This window comes from Electrophorus electricus, unplaced genomic scaffold (genome assembly GCF_041902795.1).
Source record: "Electrophorus electricus isolate QZ-2024a unplaced genomic scaffold, ASM4190279v1 Scaffold63, whole genome shotgun sequence".
Classification (NCBI taxonomy): domain Eukaryota; kingdom Metazoa; phylum Chordata; class Actinopteri; order Gymnotiformes; family Gymnotidae; genus Electrophorus; species Electrophorus electricus.
The window spans coordinates 580,001-604,981 of NW_027658780.1; the positions used below are offsets into that span (position 1 = coordinate 580,001).

Consider the following 24,981-nt stretch of genomic DNA (forward strand, 5'->3'; position numbering starts at 1 on the left):
ACCCCCACCCCTCTCTCTCTCTCACACACACACACACACACACACACACACACACACACACACACACACACACACACACACACACACACACTTCTGAGAAGAGCGATACGTAACAGGGGCACATGTTGAAGACTCCCCATATCAACTCTGCCATAGCAGTGAAGGAGAAAGGACTATATGAACACCATGCAACGCAGGAGTGGGCGAAAGGAGAGAGAGAAGGGGGGGGAGAGAGAGAGAGAGACTGTGATGCAGAGAGGGAGAGAGCAGGAAGAGGTGTAGAGAGAGAGAGATGAGACAAACTGCAGACAGGGATAACCTCTGCCTCCCCATCGCTCTCTCTCCTCTATCCTGCCCTGGCCAGTTCTCCATGACTCAGGAGAGAAGCAGCCTGATCAGACATCCATTCATCACAGCCAGCCCTCATCAGCTGTGCAGGGGCAGTTTGGGAGGTGGGTGCTGGTCAGGCGGAGGTCAGAGAGCTCGGCTCCTTGATGTGTATAGGAGGGGGCTCTGTTACATGTGCTGGCTCACGGAAGGCAATGGCTGTTGCCTGAACACCACTAGTGGTGAAACCTGTTTCTTTCTTTCTGAGAAACGCTATCTGACAGCTCCGCACTGTTTGCAAAGAAACACAAGATAAACAGTGTTGACCCAGTGTGTGTGTGTGTGTGTGTGTGTTCTGTGAACTGTTGTTCAAGTTTGTTTGTAGACATGTGTGGTCAAGACAGGAAATGATGCCTCAGTGGCTATACCTATTTGAGGTTGTGTGTGTGTGTGTGTGTGTGTGTGTGTTGTGTGTGGGGGGGGGGGAGTTTTCTTTGGGGAAGAAATTGTGATGTGTGCTTGTGTGAAAAGACAGTACAGATGGCACCTTGGCAGGAGGATCACCTGTGTGTGTGTGTGTGTGTGTGTGTGTGTGTTACCTGAATCTGCTGCAGCACTTTGGGGATGGGTTTGCAGTTAAGCTTCTGACAGGCTTGTTTGTAGGCATTCAGAATCTCCTCCACTGTCACATTCTGGGCTGCAGACACACAAGGACACACAGACCCAAGGTCAAAGGTCACCCTGACACAAACAATGTCCTATCAAATACAAGACACCACGTTCTTGGGTAGATCACGGGGTAGAGCCACGATTGGCACAGCGACACGAGGCTGAGAAGCATCAAAGTTGGCAGCTGTACACACTCCTCAGAGTGTTTATTTTCAGTGCCACACACTCCTCAGAGTGTTTATTTTCAGCAATATATAGCTGCTTCAAAACCCACTCTGATCACAGACCCAACAAACCCTGATGTACGTGCCAATCAGGAGTGTGTGTGTGTGTGTCCATAAACACACACACACACTCTCAGAACTTGAACAATACTCTAGGGAGTTGGTAAGAGCCTGGAACCAGAAAGACTGCTAGACGTGTGTGCAAGTACTCGGCCCCTTACAGCTATAGCAGTCAAGACACTGGTTCTGCCTGAGAAAGAGAGCGAGAGGCAGACGGACATGTGCAAGTACTCGGCTCAGTACCTTATATCCATCCCAGACACTAGTTCTGTTGGAGAGAGATGGACAGGCAGATATTCTCTGACCTTCTCAAGACACACAGAGTTCAGTTCTACCCAGCCCATCTGTGCTGAGCTGATGCTACTCCCCTCACAGTTGGAACAAAGGGGTTGAAAGTATGAGTGTGCACGCACACCCTGAGTCAGGGGTCAAAGATTAAACACTCGTCCCACTGTGCTTTGAATTGTGACTGTATCACTAGAAAACAGCAGAGGCCAGACACAGCCTCTTTGAACAAAGGTCGGGACACATGTCTGGAGACGGTAAATAAACCCAACATTTACGGCTTCCTGTTTTCTTATCATCAGATGATGAATCCAGCCAGTCAGCGTATTCACAGGGAGCCTGCAAGCCCCAACTGATTCTTTCAGATAACCACAAGACACTTCTGTTAACGGTCTACGCCACAGTAATCAGATATTTAACTGTAGCCTACACACACACACACACACACACACACACACACACACACACACACACACACACACACACACACACACACACACACACACACACACACAAAAAAAACCCTCAATACTATATGCTATACACTGTTGAACAAGCAGTTAGTGCTTACTGTGGGGGATAATAATCTGAATCATCAAATATTGTTAGACTGCATTGATGTATCGCTTTATTTTCATGTTCTAACCAGCATGCAAATTTGGTACTGGGTAAATCCACTGTGTAAATCCATCTCGCAGCCCATCACATCAGACCCCACCAGTGTAAATATCGCCGGTAGCTACAGAACGAGAGAACAAAGGTCTTTGTACCAAACTTGTGGTGCTTTGTTAGGACGCTCTTCTTCTAGGAGACTACGGTCTCGTTTGTTTTAGAGACTTGTGTAGCATTCGGTTGAGAAGGCGCATACCTTGAAGAGCAGATTATAATCTGGGTTTTTCTTAACCAGCCATTGGAATTTGAGCATAAGATGTAGTTTATCATCTAATAATGATTGTGGGACGTAACATGAGAAAAATCGGTGTCAGCGACTGACTGTTTGCAATCCAGTAGTCTAATTTGTTATTGCCACACACACACACACACACACACACACACACACACACACTCTCTCCATTTAATCAAAATAACTTTTACTTAACATTTATAGCCTAATGTAATATGAAACAAATATAGCAATGAAAAACTTATCTGGGGTTAACAATGGAAAACATCCCTGGTTCATGATGCACATCTTGTGGCCACATGAAGCGAATCCCATGTTCACAATCAACAAAGTTATTGGCACTCCAACTGCATCGTGTGCGTTAATGAAAGCAAAGAAAGCCTTGGATGAACCCAAACACACACTCAGGGTTCGCACACACACACACACACACACACACAGGACTGTCTGATGGTGTGTGACTGCTGTGGTGTGTTCTGTCGAATATGCTGATGTAAATAAAGTGGATGGGTGTAGTTGCTTCCTCATCCAGCCACCTGTCCTGAGTGTGACCCTGAAGCCAGGCTACGCTCTAATCAGCCCAGCCAATCACACGCTCTAATCACTCAAGACCGGCCAATCACATGCTCTCATCATCTATCCGCTACAAAGAAGGAAGATGAAACTAATTATTATGAGCAAAGAACATTCCAGTTGTTCAGTGTGTTCTGGTCCTGATTACTTCGCAAAACTATTCATATATAATTCTTAAAAGCAGGAGCATTCTGTAGAGAGTGACCTGGTTGAATTTCTGTCCTATTTCCAAGTGAAACTGAGCTGCGAGTTTATTAGCTACAACTGCTATAACTGTACCTACAGGCTACCAGTCCTGGTAAGCCTCCCTTATCAGACGTTCACTGTAACACTTTTAGTTCTATGAATTACTACCCTTTTCTTTCCAGTGATCTCTTTTTTCTTAAGAAAAGGTTCAGTGTTTATGATGTATTCATAAGTGCTTTTCATGAACTATTTATTACTATTTAAAAGTGTGTTAACAGTATAAATGCATATGAAAAGCACAAGGCAGCACACTCCCCAAACCAGGCCATTCACGATGAGGACATTAAAATGTTGACATAAGGTACACAGGGCAAAGGACTCCGGTACAGTCAGTCAGTCATCTGATTTCAGACTACAATACTGGGGTCAGGAAGGACGTATGTGACCTTACTAGCATGCATGTGTGTATGCATCATACTTAGCACACTCTGATACCTCAACAAGCCATTTAGCCTAACCTAGTGGTCTCAGTTTGGACAGTGATGATACTTATTCTAGTGTTCAGAAAAGGCCACTAAAGTGCAGTTAAGGTGAAATGAAAAGGTCTGGAGGCGAGCGGCACGCTGATCGCAGCGTGCTGGGACTCGTTCGGCTCTCGATGACTCTGTTGGACTCCACTGATCTGAAGGGCAGGCACAAAAAGTCAGCCTCAGACTGCCTTGGGCCACTCCAGCACCCAGTAATCCCCTCCCTCTCAAAGCCATTAGGGCAGCTATGCCTGGCAGGCAGGAACATGTCCCCACAGTCGCAGAGCGCAGAGGTGGTGGCGGTCTGCCGCAGGAGACGATCGGGGAGCCGAATAAATAAGCACTCCAAGTACAATGGCATCCGTGTTGGGAACATATTAAGGGTTTCTGGTATTCTGGGCATGGTGGCAGATTCATTAGATTGAATAAACACCCCTGCCCCCAACCCGCCCTCACCTCCCAATGAAAAGGGACACCTATGAATATGAGCGACCACATTCTGGCTTTCAGATGTGTTCCCGACTAAACCAGAACTAGGTTTACACAAAACTCAAGAGGTTCACCAACTAGGAATGGCTTTTCCAAAGTCATACCTGACCATCTCATTCTAGGCAAGTTTTGCGTTTTACACTTTCAGGTACCCTGACATTAGACCTGTTGGTTTTCTGAACTCTGACTAGGTCTAATCCAGGCTATAAAACCTCACCCAACAAATAGGCCTACATAACCTTAAAAACCTGGTTTTCTATGCCCAGATGTAGGCTGTGCCTGGGTAACCTGTCCTGGGTCCATCTGTCTGTGATGGTTCCAGCTCCATCCAGCTTGCACCAAACCACCAATGCCATTGGCTGGTGTCACTGCCCAATTGGTCTTAGGGCCCACCCACCAAGCAAGGCTTGGTTACTTAGGAGTTTGCACTGATGGTGAAGCACTTTCCCTTTGGTTAAAATCAGACATTAAGGGGGAAACCAAACAAACCTCTCATCTTGGGGTCTGCCATTTCATTTGCAAAAGTGCATTTTATGGTTTATTTTGTTTGCTTTTTGTTGTTTACTTTCTCATATTAGCATTGTTTGGTTTACCACTGTGCTTTGAACACAAAACCGCCACAGGCCGTTTTGTGTTTGCGTTCAGAAAACCCAAGACGATAGCAGGTTGAAGGTCAAAAGGTTGAACCAGTAGATGGAATAGTGGTAATGGGGGTGTTGGGGATGTTGGTGTTTGCCTGCCTGCACTCACACACAAACACACGACCACAAAGGAAGGGAATGTTCTGAGTGTACACTATGTCCTTAGAAAGGCATTAGTCTGGATTGTCTTTTAGAACATCGGCAGGGGTAAGCATCCCCCCCCCCCCCCCCGTACGTTATGCAATCAGTATGTTTTATCCAAACAAATTTTATCACATCCTTCATTGCAGACAGACTTATTTTGATGAACTGATTTCTGCTGAACTGTAAAACTGGATTATAAAATCTTAAATCGAAGTCGTTGGAAAGACCAAGTCATTTAATCCTGAGCGAAAAGGAGAATAGAACGTGAAGCGACTACATTCTGCTTTTCAAAGGTGCTCATGACTAAACCAGACCTAGAGAAACTCATCCATGCTTTTATGTCCAGCAGGTTGATTACTGTAATGGCATCTTAACAGGACTCCCAAAAAAGACAATGAAACAGCTTCAGTTGCAGCAGCTAGAGTTCTAACTAGGGGCAAAAGAAGAGAACATCACCCCCATTCTTAGGTCTTTACACTGGCTACCAGTATACCACAGAGTTAAGTTTAAGGTATCATTACTGGTCTGTAAACCCCTTAATGGTGTGGAACCAGTGTATCTATCTGATATGCTGCAGCGTTACGAGCTGAGCAGGACCCTCAGATCATCAGGACCTAGTCAATTATTCCTGCCTGAGGTGAAGAATAAAACAGGGAGAAGCAGCGTTTAGCTATTATGATGTTTTTAAAGTGGAACCAATTGTCAGAGGATATTAGAAGAGCCCAGATGCTAGTTGTTTTTAAACTGAAACTAAAAATGGTCTTATTTAGCCAGGCTTTCAGTTCAGGTTAAACACTATTCCCTCAGACCATAAAGCATTGCGATTTTAACTTAAGTGCATTTTAATTTCTTTTAATTCTTAATACATTCTTTATATGTTTAATTTGATTTCATACACTTTATATTTTTATTAATCATTTGTTTTAATTCAGGTTTTAATCACTTTAATTTTTCAGATTTCTTAAAATTAACTTTAGTTCATTTTAACTTTCTTTTAATAAATTGTATTTAGAATATTTTATTTTTATTTTTTGGCAAGGACCTCCGAGGTGATCGGTCTCGCGATGTAATAAGCTTTCTTATTCTTCTATATCTTATTTGAAGCAGTTTGAATTGCCGCTGTGCATTAAAAGTGCTATACAAAAACAACTTGCCTTGCTTTCATATTGAAAAAACTACTGTACAAGGACCATATATTCAAAACCATTTCTATATATAAAAATCAAACACCACCCAGTACATAAGAAACCATAATCTAATCATGACAACCACACATTCAAAAAACAAAAAACAAAAGCAGAGCTGACTCACTAGGGTTAGGGGTATAACAAGACATACAGGTGTTGCATCGACTCGAGGAACGATACATGCATGGAATCTAACAAAAACACTTTTCTTAAATTTATTCTGTATTTGTGCTAGATTATTTTCCACAGTATTTACTTGGCAGTGGGGGACGGTGCTCCCTCTGAGACATGTGAAACCAGGGTAGTGTCAGAGAGAGTGCAGTGTTCCACCCAAGCTTCTTAGCTAGCTTCTCCACTCAGAAGCCATGAACAATACGTCCTACCAAGTGGGGAAAATAAAGTATAAAGTAATGAAGATGTAAGTGTCAAATCACAGTACAATATTGCTCTGTGCAGTGTGTCATGAATGGAAACCAAACAAGCCTACAGTGAGGGTGGCCCCTCCCGCTGCTGTGGACTACAGGTGCTGCACCAGAACCAGGCTGGCGTGAGACAAGACTCGGACAGTGTTCCTGTCCATGTTTTGAATACAATGTTTTAACAAAGTGAAAAACATGGGACCCTAAGGTACATTCATCCCCACATTTTTTATTTGCTGTATTAAAAATATATCAAGTTATGACATATGTCATATCAAATTGTGTTTTAAATTTTGTGAAACATTACAATCCTAAACAAGCTCCATCTATTGGCTTATACACCATTACATCTCCTATTATTATTATAGGAGAATGTGAAATGAATGGCCACTTTTAGCACTTAAAAACTACATAACAAGCAATATTGCTGTACATGCTCTATTAATTTGCCAACTCAAACTAATAAAAAAAAAAAATTACAAAGAAACACACACACAGAGGTGCTTGAAAGTTTGAGAACCTGTTAGAAGTTTCTATATTTCTGCATAAACCTGACCTAAAACTTCATCAGATTGTCATACAAGTCCTAAAATTAGATAAAGAGAACCAATGATAAATGAGAAATCAAACTATTTAGAACATTTGACTCATTTATTTATTGAGGAAAATGATCCAATATTACATATCTGTGAGTGGCAAAAGTATGTGAACCTTTGCTTTCAGTATCTGGTGTGAACCCTTTGTGTAGCAGTAACTGCAGCTAAACGTTTCCGGTAATTGTTGATTAGTCTTGCACATCGACCTGGAGGAATTTTAGCCCATTCCAACGTACTCTCACGCTCTTGCTCTAATATTATTTTTATATATATATATATATATATATATATATATATATATATATATATATATATATATATATATATATATATATATATATATATAAAATGTTTAGCTCATTGTACACCATCTATATCAGCATGATGTAGCATGATGAATGACAATGTCTGGTGTTCTGAGTGTTTGACAGCTTTGTTTGTTTAGCAATAAAGAAAAATGACAATAACAAAAACAATAATTTTCAGAAAGTGTAAATATTCCTCTTTGCCTTACAGAGCCAGCTTAGTCAATGGATGCCCAATGACCATGTAATGTGTGGGAGAAAAAGAAATATGCACATCCTACATTGAACATTAGATGATCAGAACATTGTGAACACTGCGGAAAGACAGAGCTGCACATGTGACCAACACTTGTGATGAGGAATATCGGGTCTGGCTCTGAAGTGTGACAATTTAGGCCCATTTCCAATTTCAAAACATTTCAAAACCGCCCACAAAAAAAAAAAAACAACAACAAAAAAAAAAAAACGTCCACTCGGCTCACTGCCTTTCAGCAGTAAGTGACAAACACCACCTGGACCTTCGGAGAATGAGGTTAAGCATTTGGCTTATGGCTAGCTTACATATCTGTCTTCCAGGAAAGTGGAACACACACACAGAAAGCACTACAAACATCCATCCGAAGCAGGTGCACATGGGCGGAGAACGTGTGCAACCCGAAGGAAGAACACAGGCTTCTATTCTTTCAAGCATTTGAACGGAACAGAATGTTAATTTCTAATCTCAGTGGTTACCTCCACTTAAACTGTATACTGACTATTTGTACTGGAGGTAAAAGCACAAACAGGAGGGAGACAAAGAGCGACATCTTTTTACTGGGTTTTACTCGCAGGACGAAGATTTGCCACCGTGCCCTTGCTCGGGAGCTGGCATTGGGTTTGGGGTCTCTCTGCTGGACTGTGTCTGGAAGCGTGTTCTTTTGTGTGGTCAGGGAAAAAACAAAAAACAAAAACACCCCTGCTGGCATTAAGTGAACAAGGAGTAGGCAAGTAAACAAGCAGTGATGTCATGTCAGGTATAAACAAACATCGCTATGGTACTCCAAAGCATTGTAAACAATTTCAAAACAAACAAAAACAAATACCACAAACAACAAGCCACAGCACCCCCCACCCCCAAATACTTCACACACAAGAATATATAAGTCAGCTACACATTATCGAATTCCGCACAAATATCATCGAATATACGTCTGCAGTTTCTACAGGTGAAGACTGGTGTGGACCAGGAGCCTGACCAACTCATGTAGATGTCCTAGTGTAAGGGCATCAGAAGGACTGTGGAATGTGAGATTTGCATCGCTGATTCTGAAACAGAAATGGAAGCACTACAAATACCTACAGAATGATTACTGGGCCTAATGAAAAGAGCCTGGAAATAATCAAACTATATTGTAATAATGGGTATTCTATTGGTTTTATTCATGTGCACTTTAGCCAAAGAGCAAGAGAGAGAAGACTGTGTGTGTAAAAAACGCAATGAATGACTTTGCAATATGGACTTTGCTCTGAACTGATTAGCCTACTTTTTGCCTCCTCAGACATGGGCACAAATGGGGGGAAAGAAAACATACAAGGCAAACACAGAACACGTTAGGACACACAAGTATGGAACCACAGAAGTATGCATGAAGAGCAATGCAGAAAGAACAGAGCCCACAACATAAGCACTGGCAGAGGGAGAGAGGGAGGGAGTGAGTGAACGAGTGAATGTGTCCTTTTTCTTTGTGCTCTTACACAGTACCTGTCCAGCCTGAACCACCACAAAGGTGCAAAGGGAACACTATGTCTGATATGTAGAGATTAAAACAGCAAAATGCCAAATAAGAACGTCTACACACACACACACACACACACACACACACACACACACACACACACACACACACACACACACACACACACACACACACACACACACACACACACACACACACACACACCCCTCTGACTGACATCTTCACCCTATATTTTTACCCCCACACCAACCTGTTCTACTTGTGGGCACACACAGACACAAAGAAACACACACATGTAATAGCAGTGTGTCAAAAGCCAGTACAAAAATGTACTGAATATAAAAATATAAAATATAAAATATACAAAAATATAAAATGTAGCTGATTAATCAATTCAGATCAATTCAAATGTAGATGGTTAATCAACAAACACCTGTCCAGTACAACTTGAGTCAGGCCTGTACCAGCTGGAAACACTAACTGACTGTTTTCGTCACCCGGTTTCTACCATGACAGCTAACATATCAAAATCCTGTCAGGAAACACCAAGTTGTATACAATAAATTAGTCTGGCTTTGGCTTTTTCCTTTTCTCCCTGTAGCCCATTATTAAGAGGTGTGGAAATAGGATTATGTCAGAGGGGAGTATCAGATTCCAGAAGGTTCCCAGCCAGCTGCTGTGCTTGTGGTGAGGCCATCAAAGCCTTGTGGTGTTTCAGTGCAGCCATGGGCAAAACAGCTGTGCTAATTTGTTTACCAATGTTTATTTCTTTCCATTTCACTTGATCTTCACAACAGTTTACGTGGTTTACGACGTAGTCGTGGAAACCTGTGCCACCTCTACTCTCGTCATCCTGAGCCTTCACACAGACAGACAGACACACCTGTAGGCCTCGCACATGTCAGAGCTATAGACCGCTACAAACCTGAAGAACGTGATCGCCGGCGGACGCCTTCCATCTCGGGCAGGTCTGTTCACAGTGGCGACGGCCCGGCATGCCAACAAGGCGCTGAGCGACCACATGCTGCGATTAAGCACTCGCAGCTTCTCGAGGAAGCTAGAGACGCGGAACGTAGTTGATTCACGCATGAGGGCTTGTGCCTGCACAAACTTTTTCAAGTTTGGCACACCACAAAATCATCTCTTCAGGCTACTTGTTGACACACAGCCACAGGAAATAAGGCAAGGCGAGTGAACTTGGTAAAACAAGGGAGGGGAAAACTTACTACTGCTGAAGGCATTCATTTATCCTGGAGTTAAAAGCACACCCCACCCAGAGAGAGAGAGAGAGAGAGAGAGAGGGGGGGGGGGGGGGGAATAGAACATACTGCAATGATGTAAGGTTCAAACATAACAAGCCTTTGGTGGGTTATAAACCAAGCCAAAATCTTACTGCCACAACACCCCTGCCAGTCAGTCCACTCTCACAGAAAGTCTGAGAGCCAGCGCGTGTAATGGGACACCTCCAACACGTACGCAGACACGAGTCGAGCCGACTAGTCCAGTGTAACGTGTTGCCGAACATGCCTGGCTCCACTTCAGTTTTTTATACGACTTCAATATTCCACCAAGAACCGTACCGGAATGCTGCGGCCCACCCGACACCATGTGGCGCTCCCACTCCCCCGTACGCAGCCAGACACTCAGGGGAGCTTTGCCCGCCCCCCCATCTTAATCAAACATTAAAAACTGACATTAATAAAATATTTAAAAAGCCCAGGTGTCAGGAGTAGTGGGAGCGTGCAAAGCCTGAGATGAGGGAGGACCCCCTCTGACTGAATCTCCTGGTGGGAACGAGGCAGCAGCTTTAAGTCCAACTGTGCGCAGGGACAGGCGCCTTACTGCCCTGTAGCATTCACCGATATACAGCTGCAGGCGAAGATGCAGACGCTGCTGATGAACAGGCAACAAGGTGGCCATGGAAACACTACTATACAGTCAGTTACAGGAGGTTATTTGCGTCGACTCCCCAAGATTGAACTATGGCAGCAGATTCTGGACTTTTTTTCAGACTCAAACACAAATTTGAAAATTCTAATTAATATATGTGAGGGTGTACTATTTAAGAGATGATTCAAATGCAATATGGAGGCATCGACAATAGCAGCCGTTGCTAGCGACATCTTAATACTCGCCAACCGGGCAGAGGATACCCATGACAACACCGATTTCCTGTTGTCAAGCGTAGAAGTGATCATTGACAGGCCATAAGTGCTTGTAGCTGTTTAAATTTGCACACCTGTTTCAAGTCTCTGAGCAAATCTTACTATTTCTGCCATGTGGGTTAGGATGGGAGAGAAAGTTATCATCCAACCGCTCTTGCTCAATCATTGGCTATGGTGCCGAATTACCAGTACCACCAAAGTTTGAAATCTTGGGGAGCTTTGGGATATGGCCACACTGAGGTGCTAAGCACTGAGGTGCTAGCCCCCCCCCCCCCAAAAGAGTGAAATGCACAGGACCATCAAGGCCTGTTTCAGCCCTGTTTAATCCAGCAGCTCTTTAGGGCGGTTCGAGAGATCAGCCCTTCTGAAACACACGAGGTCTGTGCAACACTGGCAAGCCGTATAATTACCCGTCAGAATGATGGCCGTCTATGTGGCAACAGATAAGAGGGAGTGTGTGTGTGTGAGAGAGTGAGAGAGAGAGACTTGACTCTCTGGACCAGGCCTGTCAGACGCTGCTGTTGGCTACTGTGTGTAATGGGGAGAGCTGCACCAGGCTTTGGAATCCTCAAGACAACAGCAGACACTAACGAATGAGCTAAGCGTTCAGAAATAGCACTGAAACCCCCCCCCACCTCACATCACCGCACCCACACCATCCACCTCCCCCCACTAAACACCCCACTGCCCCAACATGCTGTGCGATGGCACATCCATTTACACACAGCAGCTGAGCTCACAGGAGGCACGGCCTGAATGTGATCGAGTGCCTGCCTGCCTCTCTGTGTGTGTGTGTGTGTGGCCTTCTTTTTCTGTACAAAGGACACCGCAATGTGGAAAGGGGAGAGGTGGAGCGCTCGACTCGCTCCGAAAGCTCCTTTACCTCCAGGTCAGATCAGGTTCAGTGTTACTGGATGCTGTGGGAAATGATTTTGGGTGTTGGCTACTGAGAATGTGTGGGGCCACTGACACCCACACACAGTCACAGAAGCAAACAGAGATGGGAAGGTTCCTGCCATTCAGAGAAAAAGAACCTGCATTAATATCACGAACAGCTCTGGACAGATGCCAGCAGCCTATACCCCCACCTCCTGGGTTCCCTTTTCACATCAACTCATACCTATATTTTCAATAATAACAATAATTATGCTGAGACACTAGTATTATTATTATTATTATTTCAACTTTTTTTGTTTAATTTATTTATACATGTACTTTTAAAAGTATTGAGAGTAAACTGACAGCTCTAAAACAGCTCTGAGGACACATATCTCTTTAGATTTCACAGTGAAAAAAGACTTTGTAAATATATTTGCAGCAACCATGAATAAGCTTAAAGGACCTATTTGTAATATTGATACCATGCATTTAATATGGCAAGTGCAGTCCAAATTCAAAATATTGGAAAGTTGTCTACCCCTGCTCCCACAAACCCCAAAAGATTATCTGGGTTGCCAGGTCGAGGACACCGAATCTAATCCAACGAGTGCAAGCTTAAACTAGGGCAGTGGCAAGCACCAACAAGTCATGCTCTGTAAGTCGAGGAGCTAAATGTATGTGTGTGCAGTGTTTTAATTGTTTTCAATTTATAAAGCAGTTTGTGGATTTTTATAAATTAATGTGATAAAGTCAATGTTGGCTAAATGCATGGCTGACTACGTATGGCAGCCATAGATAAGCCTGTTATCCCAATAACAAAAGCCTACTGCTCCAAAAATGCACACTCTGAAGTTGGTGTATATGGAGTATATGGTTTCTATGACATAAGACAGATAGCTAAACAGCTAGTAGCTAGGGATAGGCATGTGCAACATTACTTGATTTAGACAAAAAAAATCTTAAATAAACTGAGTCAATTTAGAGTCAAATGTGATTTCTCTAATATATTTCAGTCACACTGGCAGTTGCAACTAATAAACAGCTGTGGCCTGTCCACTCTTCCAGTGTGACAGTTAGCAGTAAACATTAGCATGTGTTAACATTATGTCGATAGTCGGGATCACTTCACCAGCTATGTCTCAAACATGGGCTGCCTTGATATCCCAGCAGGCACACAGGACACAGAGTTTGAATGCGAGTACTCGAACACTTTTATTGCTTAAAACTGCCCATCTCTAATAGTAGGTTTGAACCTTAGCTGAAGTTCTGTGCTTACTTGCTCAGGGGAAAATTAGCTGGCCAGCTAGCTAGCCATATCGGCATCCATCTTAAAAGTCCTTCTGGGCTTTAAGCCATCGCCATTTTTCAAATGCACTGCTGCATTTTACTACGTCTCTAGTCATGGAGCTTTTTAGAAGGATGCCAAGGCTTGTAGGAAGGGCAGCATCTAATGTTCACCCTGTTGATCCAGTTCATTTACTTGCTTCTATAGCTACAGCACGGGGTGCTTGATGAGTAGCAACCCTGGTGTTGAAATGGTATTGTGAAATGGGCAGTGGGCGGGATCACAAAACACAAACTTTCTGTTCTGGAATGGAAATTACAAAGGAGAAAATACCGGCTGTGGCACTGTTGTTGGAGAAGCCTGCAATTCAACGTGTTCAACATGTTTTCTTAATCTCTCACGACACATCAAGGAAATTTTATAATTTCTTACAATAACTATATTACATATTGTTCCTTTAACTAGCCTGCCATAAATCCCTTTTCCTGGTACAATGGATGCAAACGCAGGTGGCATCACAATGGGCAAAAGTGCTCAAGTTAAGATCCTGATAAGGCCCGTCATGTGAGGCATGGTTTCCGGCCTGTTTCCAGAACATTCCTGGTTAATGATCAGCTACAGAAACTTTCTCGGTCTGCCATATAAGCCACAGAGCGTGTCTTGAGCACTTGGTCAAAGCGAGACCTATCTGGCAAAGTTCTGAGAAGGTTTTGGCAAGCTACCCGATTTATACATAGGGAAACAAAGGTAAAGGCAACATGCTCCCCTTCCCAAGACAAAAACCTCTTGTTTAGTTTTAAGTACCTATATTGGTGAGGCACTTCAACCAATCACTTCAACATGTTTTTTAGTTTATAAACACCCCTTTTAATAGCCATATGGACAAATCCACTGCATATGACTTACATCGTAAATTGTGGTGTGCCCTGAGGCTTCTTCATGGAAAGTGTTTACAAAAGGTCCCACGATAATAGTGTTTGCAGATGTCCCGCGCTAAAACCGGTGTTTACAGAGGTTCTGTGCAAGAGCTGCTGACAATCAGGTCAATGAGAGGAATCGCTGGAAACAATGCTACCCTTGCAAGCCCTGTTTCGGAAATTCTAGAAATTCGGTGCCAATCCTGATCAAATACACCTGCAGCTGTTATTCAGGAATGGCCTGATTAACTGGAGAACATGCTGACCCACTGGGACGTGATCAAGGCTACAGTGTTCAGTGCAGCAGAGTTCCAGAAACAGGGCTGAGCAGGCCCAATGCAGGGTGTCACAGGGTCGGATCTCACCCATCTTTGTTCAGTTCAGAGTTATTGTCTCAAGGAGAGAACCAAGTCACAGTAGTCGTCATATTTACATTCACATTATGCAAGAATAAAACCATATAAAAAAAAATACAGAACAGATTCTAAAACAAGACCATATGTTCACTTGTCCCACTTGTTCGACAGCATATTTGCATAGGGGATAGAGTCTTCAAATCTGGTACAATGCATCTTTGGGAGTCTGTAGTGACAGCTTGATGGAAGAAGTGGAAACGTTTCATTCAGAGGGTGATCTAATACATACATTCATTCAGTCTTGTTGTGCTTCTGAAATATGCTTAGTGGCTCCCCATAATCTGACTGCTAGCCTTTACACTACCATCTCTATAGTTTTATCAATAGTAGGCTTTAGGACTTAATCCTCACACCACTGCACAAACTCCTCCACCATCAGACCATGGCTGTTCTTGTTGTCTTGAAAACGAGACGATCAAGTCCTCTGCATAGATTAAATTATACTTGTCCTCATACCACTAGTCCTTTTGCGTACAAAACAAAAGGGGGGGGGGGGGTTAGGGCACGAAACACAACATTGTGGAGAACCAGTAAAAGAAAAAAAAGCATGTCAGAGAATGAGTGATTTAACGTGACTCTCTGGGTCCTATTTATCCAAAAAGAAAAATCAATAATCCACCCTACCAAGGTAAAGTCCACTAAGTAATTATCCACCAACCTTTCTGCCAATAGATGTGGCTGAATGGTATTAAAAGCTGATGAAACATCAATAACTGGCACTTTTAACATTTGTCCCCCTTTCAGAATATAAAAATGGTTGCTGAAGTTGCTGAAGCATCTTCCACCCACTTTTATTTATTTATTTATTTATTTTGCCATGTAAGCAAACTGCAGTGGGTCTAACCATTTCTCAGTCTTTGCTGCTCTCCCCCTCCTCAAATGTTTTCATCACTAAAAGACGTCAAGGCAACTGGGTCTGCAATCACCAGGACTTGCGGACCCGCTCACCTCCGCCAGTGGGATCACTGTGGAATGCTTCCACAGACTAGGCACTCGCTGTAGAGCAATAGATTGCTTAAAATATAACAACAGATTTTACTCAGCTCCTTCGTTCTGCAGTGTAATAATTTATCCCTTACTTTAAGCCAGGTCTGGTCGCCTCTGCATGAAGGAGCACTGCATGATGGAGCAATCTGTTGGAGCACCCTCTCTACACGAATTACACCAACACACAACTACTGTCTCTTTTAAAAAGCCCGCAGTAAGCTTGGTAATGGAGCCATAGCTAATTTCCTGTAGATATGCAGAATACTGTGGATGACCACAACAGATAGCAGACTTGCTGATCCAAAGCCACACTTTGCAGTTTTAAAAACTAGGTCGGTGTAGACTGGACGGCTTTCTGAGTTGAGAAGGATCAAATGGCTTTTTCACACTACCGAGCTGTAAAACACAACAATCCAAAGCACCTCTTCAGCCAATGTTTTGTCAGCAAACCAGTAAGAGCTGGCACATAATGGGCTAATCTAAACTGGGCAACAGGCATCTGGTGTGTGTGTGGGCCCCTTCCCTGTGGCTTATGAGAAGCATTTACACGACATAAAAACAACTATTACCACAAGCAGCTCTCAGCTATGCAGGAGGGATCATAGGCAGTCACATGACTGCAGATTAAAAAGAAAGAGTGGGTGGGGTGTTGTCCCGTAGGAGACAAAGCTGTAAAACTGGGAAGCGGCAGTGGATGCGCGATCAACCGAAGCCCTTTATTTCAGAGCTGAATGCTGGTACCTGGTCGAGAATGCCTGAGGGAATATCACGGAGCTCCCTCCGGTTGGCCAACCAGGATGGAGGTTGGCGAGTGCTGGGGAATGAGACTCAAAAGCTGGATTTGAGGTGCTCATCCGTGCAAACCCCCGCAGAGACTGGGTTGGTGAGGGGGTGGGGTGGGGGTGTGGCATGTCCACAACCAGGGAAGCCGGACGCGGACAAAAGAAGCACACAGCAATTACGTTGCTGTGCAGTATGACTGCAACATATTAAAAGAACATGTCTGAGCATTGATGGGACATGGCTATGTTTTTGTTTTTATTTGAACTAGTGAACTTTGAACATTATTTGAAGTTACGTTTGTTCAATCTTGTGCAAGCTTTAATTCACCAAACCATTTAGTGAACACTCATTTGGAATGTCCGAGAATGGGCAGAATGCTCATAGCACACAATAAAACGGTTTGTGATTTGATAGAGGTCTCATTTGCATAATACAGGCTTCTGCAATGTCAGTATTGCGGATTGCCCCATTTTTCAGAGTACTGAGCAGCCCTCCAAGCTAATGAACAGGAACATAAACAATGAAACCTGTCTTGTGCTACTTATGGAGAACACGTTCAACATCTGAAGGCCTTCACCCTCCGTTTCCTTTTTTTAATGACACAAGGGCTTTGATGGCAACATGAGGGTACCGAAAGGAAAGCAGAGTGACAGAGAGATAGAGCCAAACGGAAAGAGACACAGAAAGAGAGAGACAGGTGGAGACAGAGAGAGACAGGAGCCAGCAGGCACTTTCTTTGCAGTGTCTTGTCAAACTCGTAAAGGAGGGTGAGGAAGGGAAAAATTAATGCTGAGGGCATATCAGAGGCTTCAATTGGTTAGAAATAGCAGTCACAACAACCTTTTTTCCCCCGTTAAACCAGGTAGACACACTCTAGAACACAAACCTGTCAACCTGACACAGCCAGACATGAAATACTTCGAAAATGACTAGTGTCACAGTGATAAAATGTGGGACAATTACCTGGGACTGACTGAGACTTAACTCCTCATGCTAATGAAACAAAAGCACATCAGGTGTAAAACTTTTGTAAACTGGTCGATTTCTTTGTGAATAGACTTCTCAAGACCTGAGTATATAATTGCACACACAGCATATTGACAACTCCAAGTATCCCAAACAGAACAAAATGACTACCTAAAACTCCTGTGTGTTTAGCACTGAAAAATCACAACTGTTGAAGCCTGACCTGAAGCATCCTGAAGCCAATATTAAGCAAACTGATTCTTTTAATCCGCATGCGTTTCTCTCACTCTCGGAGGTTGTCACAGACGTTCCTGAAGCTCCTCCAACCAGCCGGTCTCTCAGGGATGATGGCGCACTGACTCAGTTGATCTGAGGGCAGTTGGAAGAGGCAGGAGGCTGGTGATTAAACTCAGCTCCAGGCCAGCATGCCAGTCGGTGGCAAACTCCACTCCTCTGCTCCACCGGTTGACTCAGCATGACGTTACGGGCCTTAACAGAACCAGTCACTCTTACACTGTTTTAAGTGACAAAGCGGCATGCTGCATTTCCCTGTAGTTGCCCTTCAGCGAACTGTAACCGTAGTAACTTGGACCTGAGCGACTGTAGCTAAGGATTTCCTTGGCGGCGTCAGGATTAAGGGAGATGATCTCGAAGCCTTCAGCATAGGGAGACTGGGGGGAGGGGCCTTAGGTTTACACAGATTGACTTCCGCACATACCAGGGTGCTGTCCACTTCTAAAACCAGGCAGTAAATTCATACAGCATTCAGTCACCCAGTGCATGTTTAATATTTTTCCCTATCCCAGCTGCTAGAATGTTGTAACAGTTATTGAGAAACTCTACCATAAAGGACAAGTTTGTTGAGACCAACAAATGCAGCACAAACATGAGACCCCTGGTAAATCTAAGGTGTCTATTCCCTCTGGTCCTCTCCTTCAGAACAGGTAACAAAAGGCATTTTCAAAAGCATTTTGATCTCAGGGAGAAAAGATCAAGGCCCTCGTATGGCGAACTAGTGGTACCAGCTAGATGAGATGAGCTCAACCCACGTCAGAGCACCTATTGTTAAGCTGTGACAGCGGCATTAAAACATCTCAAAGCTGTTGACATGAACACCGTTAACAAATGCTTAGGCGACACAGCATGAGGAAAGCTGTCCAGCAGCAGTGCATGTAATGTGCTAAATGAACTTACCATGTCTCCAAGGGTCCTTGGGCTCAACAGATCCAGAGACAATGTCCTCATCTGAAGGAAATGTGACTCTCTTGCCACCGTGCTTAAGCCCAGCTTCCTCTAGGACTGAAGACGGAGAAAGAACCTCCACACGTGTAAAACTGGAGGGCATACTATCCCTCCATGGCTCTGAAGGGTCGTACGAGTCCCTTCCCAACTTAGGATCTGTCGTTAAGGAGTTTGCACTGGTAGAACCAGAGGCACTTTCCTCGCTTGAAATGGCCAGGCGCGACTCCACCGGCTCAGATTCCAAAACTCCACTTTCGTCCAGACTTAAATCCACACCGATATCCATGTCCCCGTCGTCGGCTACGTTCCCGACGGAAAACTGAGAAATCTGCGAATCCGATGCGACTCTGCTAGTTTGCTGCTTCTGGACGTCGTTGGAAGCGCAGTCAGTGTGCGCGCAGACCTTCGCAGGTCCAGTCGGGATGCCATGTTTATTCTTACTAAGCAGTTCTTTTTTATTTCCCTTGTCTTTGTTATCTTCACCCCCTGCATGACAGTCTGTTATTCTTGTTAAAACAGCAGCGCCCGGGGCCGTGGTATCACCTACCGGCTTCCCCGCGTCCCTATCCATTAACTGAACACTATTACGTGGAATGATTTCTTCGGAAACACGTACAGTCGGGATGTCATCGACACCGGTGTTTGTCTTGGCATTGCATAAATCTAAAGCTTGGGCCTCACTGTTCATCTTCTCATTACATTAATAAATCCGAAGCACACCACTGACTGTCACTTGATGTACGCGAAGCCAACTCCTTATTTCTTTTTGTGTATTAATTAGAATATTTCGCAAATACAAAAAACGTTTCGCGGCTCTTTCATAAGTGTCTCAATGTAACATAATAAATAACCACTTCCTCCAAGTATAAACGCACAATATAAGTAAAAGTCCTGTCAGAAAGTGATTTGTACTTCGATAGTCTTGTGCAATACTTTCATCCCTCCAGGTATAAACGCACAATATAAGTAAAAGTCCTTTCAGAAAGTGATTTGTACTTCGATAGTCTTGTGCAATACTTTCATCAATTCTATTCAGTCTCGCGGCCAACTTCAAAGGGTGCCCTCGTGCCTTCCCCTCGCGCTTGCTTTTGTACCAGTACACCTGAAAATCACGCGCGCTTCTCAGAGTGCTACAAACGTGCCTAGTCGCGAGCTACTAGATTCCTTCCCCTGATCAAGGTAACACCTAAAGTTTGATCCATGGAGGCACAAAATAAAGGAACATTACCGTTTCGTGACCAGTACGTTGTTCACAAGAGAACGCGATTTCGAACCGAATTGAAACAGAAACATGTTACGTTTTCTGGTATCGAAAGAGGAAATTGTGATTTGTTTCGTGACAATAAGCGTTACCTCAAAACTATCAAGATCCCCCAGGCTTCAATAAAACGCTCATTTCCTCGGGGGAAAAAAAAGTTAGCACAACGTCAACTAGAAATGTACCGAGATCTGCCTTCTCCTGTGTGTCAGGACTGATTTGCAGAAGAACGCCAAGATAGCTATCTAGACCAAATATTCCTGACACTAGCAAGAAGTCTTTCACGGCGCTTCCATTACCTTCACGTTAACGGGCTGTTAGCAGTAGCTAGCTAGCTACAGTATTGGCTAGCTTGCACCAAGACCATTTCATTTGCATTAAAAGTCCTGAATAAGCTAACTCTTTCAGGCCAGAAAGCTAAAGTGACACCGTCTACTTTACAACATATTTCGATTTGAGTGTGTCATTAAATGTTAAAGCGGATATTTTATTAATTTGACTTTGTCTCACCACATCGCATCGCATCGCAACCTCTGGGAAGTCAAAGAAAAAACAGGCGTCGTAACGTCGTTAGCTGACTAGCTAGGTTAGCACGAAAGATAGACGTCCAAAAATGTACAACAAAGTCCCTCGATTAGAATGTGCTAATACCGTATTTGTTCCTATAGGACGAAAAATGCTGACTAGTTCTGTCCAACGCACAAATGTAAGAGACGACACGGAGGTACAGACACCAGATCCTCTGCCTGGACTGCTTACTCCAGTCTAACAACTGTTTGTTGTTCATTCGTCGATACGTCATCACACCCGCTGAAAAAAACGCTGGTAAGTTTTCGAGACAGCACATTCGTGCTTCACAATAAGATTTTATTTAGTTAATAAAAGTAATCACTAATTACACACCACAAAAGAGCGTGGTACTCTTTCCTGTTGTTCCACTATGACGAGCGATTTGAAAACTTTCCTTATTACTCTCCTTATTTTGGCGAATCATGCCGCCTCCTATCTTCTATCGAAGCGTTACATCTTTTGCTGGTGCGGCATGTTGTTAAAGCAGAAAATCTCTTAACCGTACCAGCAAAGCAAACATGTAATGCAACTACAACTGTCATGCTAGTTAGCTGTGGTCAGAAACATGGAGAAAACACAACATGAAGACACTCTAGCGGTGAACATGTGCCCCCCTGAAAATGTGTCTTATTTGTTTATTTTTTGTTCACTGTCAATGTTTGATATAATGGCTAACCAGTTTTTAGGTGGTGGATATCTGGAAACATTCGTCTGTGGGTACTAGCCTGGGCCTCGAATCAATCAATCAATCAATCAATAAAACAAACAACAACAAAAATTCTAAGCTTGAAAATGCAGGCATGAGAAAGATTACGTTAGTCGTTTGGAATTTGAGTTTTTCAATATTTCTCATGCCACTTTTCGACCCTTAACCTATACTCGGAGTCGACACCTTTTACCTGGTAATATGAGTGACTCGTAGGCAAAGGGCGGTGGAAGTTTCACTCATTAAAATACCAGTTTTAAATGTAAACTGCTCGGGGGAGAGAAGCTCCCGCGATAGTTTATAAGTTTAACTGCAGCCACCATCTGCATGTTTGTTAATTCTATTTTTGTAACCTGCTTCTCAAAAGGAGGCAGGTTAGTACGGTTTAGAAATTTAAAGCTATGTTGATAGATGTTGTTCGTGTTCTCTTATGTAATGATTTAAACTGATTTCCTATGACCTTGAACATAAAATAGCCCTGCACTTTTATTCAGTGGGGGATGGAACAGGCAGAAAGAAGACTATTTGGCAGCGTATGCATTTGGTACTGTTATTTCCATCTAAAGTCCTTGTTTCATACCTGTTACCAGTAGGGGGCAGACGATTACTATTCATTGCAAATGTAGGCAATGAGGTGCTTTTTAACAGGCTATAAAGCATCATGCTTCACTTTTAGTTAAAACACATGTTGTAAACATTATTTGATTTTAAACCCTTAAGTTCAGGCGCCAAACATCTACTTGGGTTCAGTAAACACTCTAGAGGTCTTGATCTTTCGTTATGGCTGAGAATTCTGATATTTTAGCTGAGCTAGAATTCAGCCACAGCAGTTACTTCCAAATCATTTTCCCTACAGTGTTATCTACCTGCTGGCCTACATTCTGTCCACCACAGAGGCAGAATGAAGTAATCAGTTGACAGGCTGCTCCACAATGTCATGGTCTCCAAGTCTAATGTGAGGAAAAAGGATTTCATTTAGCCAGTGAGAGGAGAGGGAGTACAGTCACAGGAAACAGAGACCTCCCACAGGCAGAAAAGAGTAAATATTTTAACATCAGATTGGAAGCACTCACGCAGGTTGTTTTTGGGAAGTCATGTCTAAGCTTTCTCTGTTTCCTCTTAAGTCAGTAATGGCTAGCTTCATCGCTGCTAATCTCCATAGTGTCCAGTTAGAGAAAAATGCCTGATATCCTTTCTACATTTCCCCTTCCCCAAAATACAGAAAGCCATGGATGAAACAGATGGGAGTAAAGAGGATGACCCTGGGCAGCCCTGTATGAGCGGGGGTTAGACCGAGCAGGCCAAGCCTGCTCCCTGTCTGCCCCCCAAACTCCCAGCAGGTGTGCACATGCCTTATTTGGCCTTGGAGGACGCCGCAGGTCTGCTCAAGCTTCCTGTCAGGTGGGGTGCGCGCTCCCAGGGTGAGGCCTGCAGCCCGTGCGTGCCCCCGTCTGATTTATTTCACACACCGCACAGAGCGAAAGCAGATCCAGCTGTAATCTCCTGCCGTACGGGAGGTTGTCTTTTAGTCAGTCCATTCCTTATCTGTGCTCCTCTGGAGATCCATTGAGCTGACATAGGCCTGAGGATTCCTGGGATTTATTGGCTACGGGGCAAATGAAAGCTATGACTCTCATGGGGGATTTGAGGCAGTTTGGTGGGGTTAAAAAAGAGCTGTATCAAGTATCAAAGGCAGTGATGTATGCTGGAGGTTTTGAGAACATATATGCAGTCATGTCTAGCCAGTATTTCTTCTGTCAAATAACTAAATAAGAATTTCTGAAAAGACTGTTTTTGGTTTGATGATTATTTATGCTGGCTTTCTTCGAAGAAAGTAGAAAGAAGTATCACACAAGTTTTTGATGTATGACCCTTTCTGTTCTGTACTGAAGTACTTGGCCCACCTGTCTGCATGTCTTTGTTTTTTATGTGTGTGTGTTTGTGTGTGTGTGTGTGTGTGTGTGTGAAGCAGGTGCATTTGAACAGGAGCCGTATGGAGGTGTGCTCTCATGTTCTCTCCCTTCCTCTGTATGGTGGGCCCCTCCACCCATTCTTTTGAATGGCTGTAAATCCACAAACACGGAGACCAGGAGGATTTTGCTGTTTTTTAGTTGTTTTTTTTTTGCGTCTGCTCTATTTCTTTCACGCTATGCTTTGTTTTATGGAGATGTCAGGCAGGGGCTCAGGGAGCTGCCGTTAGCTCCCCAGGAAAGAATTAATCTTCTAAATAAACTGGATCCAAGAGTTGATCGCTGATGTTTTTCACACAGCGGGAAGTGCTGCAGCAGCCAGGGCGAGAGACATGTTGAAAGAGAGTTACTTCTTCCGACGCGAGCATGCTGCCTGCCTTCCCTTTAACCTCTTTTAAGATGACCCTGGACCTGTCCGAAAGGCCAATGTCAGGAGTCTCTGACATGATCTATGGAAGGAAAGCAGTCGTTCATTCATGAAGCTCCAATAACAAACGTGATGCTTAACTGTTTGCATAAAGCTGCGTTAGGGTTATAATTAGTTTCAGGTGTGTCCCTATCCAACTTATGATTCATGCATGAGTAAGAATCCTGTGGTTTTTGAGTGGGTCTTTATATCTTGATCCAAAGCAATAACAGTGGACATGATGTGCCAGAATCATTTGCCAGTTTGTGCAAGGTGAACCTTTCTGACACCTCGCATTGAGGACTTTGTCTTAACACACTCAAGAGTTGTATGGTGAAAACTCTTTTGGAAGTAGACAGGAAGATTGGAGAATGAGGGGCTTGGGGATGTAGCTTTGGGCTCATCTCATGATCATCATCCCTAAAGAGCACAGTTTATAAACAAACAAATGTAAACCCAGTTTGGAGCTGGAATGCCATTGCATGTGTATACATAAGGGTTCTAAACAAAGAATCTGACATGCACACATGCACGTAGAAAAACACAAAATGCCTGCAAGCAACAGACTAATGGTACACAATAAAATAGTCCCAGTTTATCACACCAAATTGTATGCAGACAGAGGAACGGATTATTTTCTACATATAAATGGAACATCCACTAATTTATGCTACCATAGTTACAAGTAAACAAACACAAACTGTCCACGCCTGAAAGCTAATCAGAAAACTGTGCCAACTCATTAAATGCAGCACTTTGTGTATGAGGATAAAAACACAGACATCAATCATACCTATGGGAACCGATAACATGCTCGGTCCCTTAAAGGCGGGTTTCCGATCACGGCCATCCATTTGGCCCCTGTCACCTTACTCTGCGACCGCGCGCCGAGCGGCAGCGTGAGAAAACCCGCGCAGGAAGTCTCCAGCCTGCGTCGGCTCGGTTTCGGCTGTTCGCCAGGCCGGGCTGGTCCTGGGGTGTTCTCCTCGCACTCCCTCTCCTCTTCCTCCAGCGTTTCTGGGGACGCTGTCGGGCCGACAGGAAACAGGAAACCCGCAGTCCTCTTACGGCGCGGGGGTGACAAGGCCGAGGGGTGTCGTGGGGGGACGGGGGGTGGATTCGAGCCGGCAGGCCCTGCTCTGATAGCTTCCACATGGAC

At 43.8% G+C, this 24,981-nt stretch overlaps 1 protein-coding gene across 2 annotated transcripts in view; it reads right to left on the minus strand.

Annotated features, from left to right (window-relative positions):
* The window catches only part of LOC113577444 (protein phosphatase 1, regulatory subunit 37), a 33,190-nt gene extending 12,279 nt beyond the window's left edge, over positions 1-20,911 (minus strand). The window contains exons 1-2 of one of the 2 annotated variants that reach the window (XM_035525429.2): positions 18,865-20,911; positions 927-1,024 (exon numbers count right to left, since the gene is read on the minus strand). In XM_035525429.2, coding sequence (XP_035381322.2) covers positions 927-1,024; positions 18,865-19,600 — 834 coding nt within the window. In that variant the 5' untranslated portion in view covers positions 19,601-20,911. Of the gene's footprint in view, positions 1-926; positions 1,025-10,197; positions 10,247-18,864 lie in introns of those variants that run through there. The other variant, XM_081709582.1, reaches the window with a different exon arrangement.
* Positions 20,912-24,981: the final 4,070 nt, after the last annotated feature.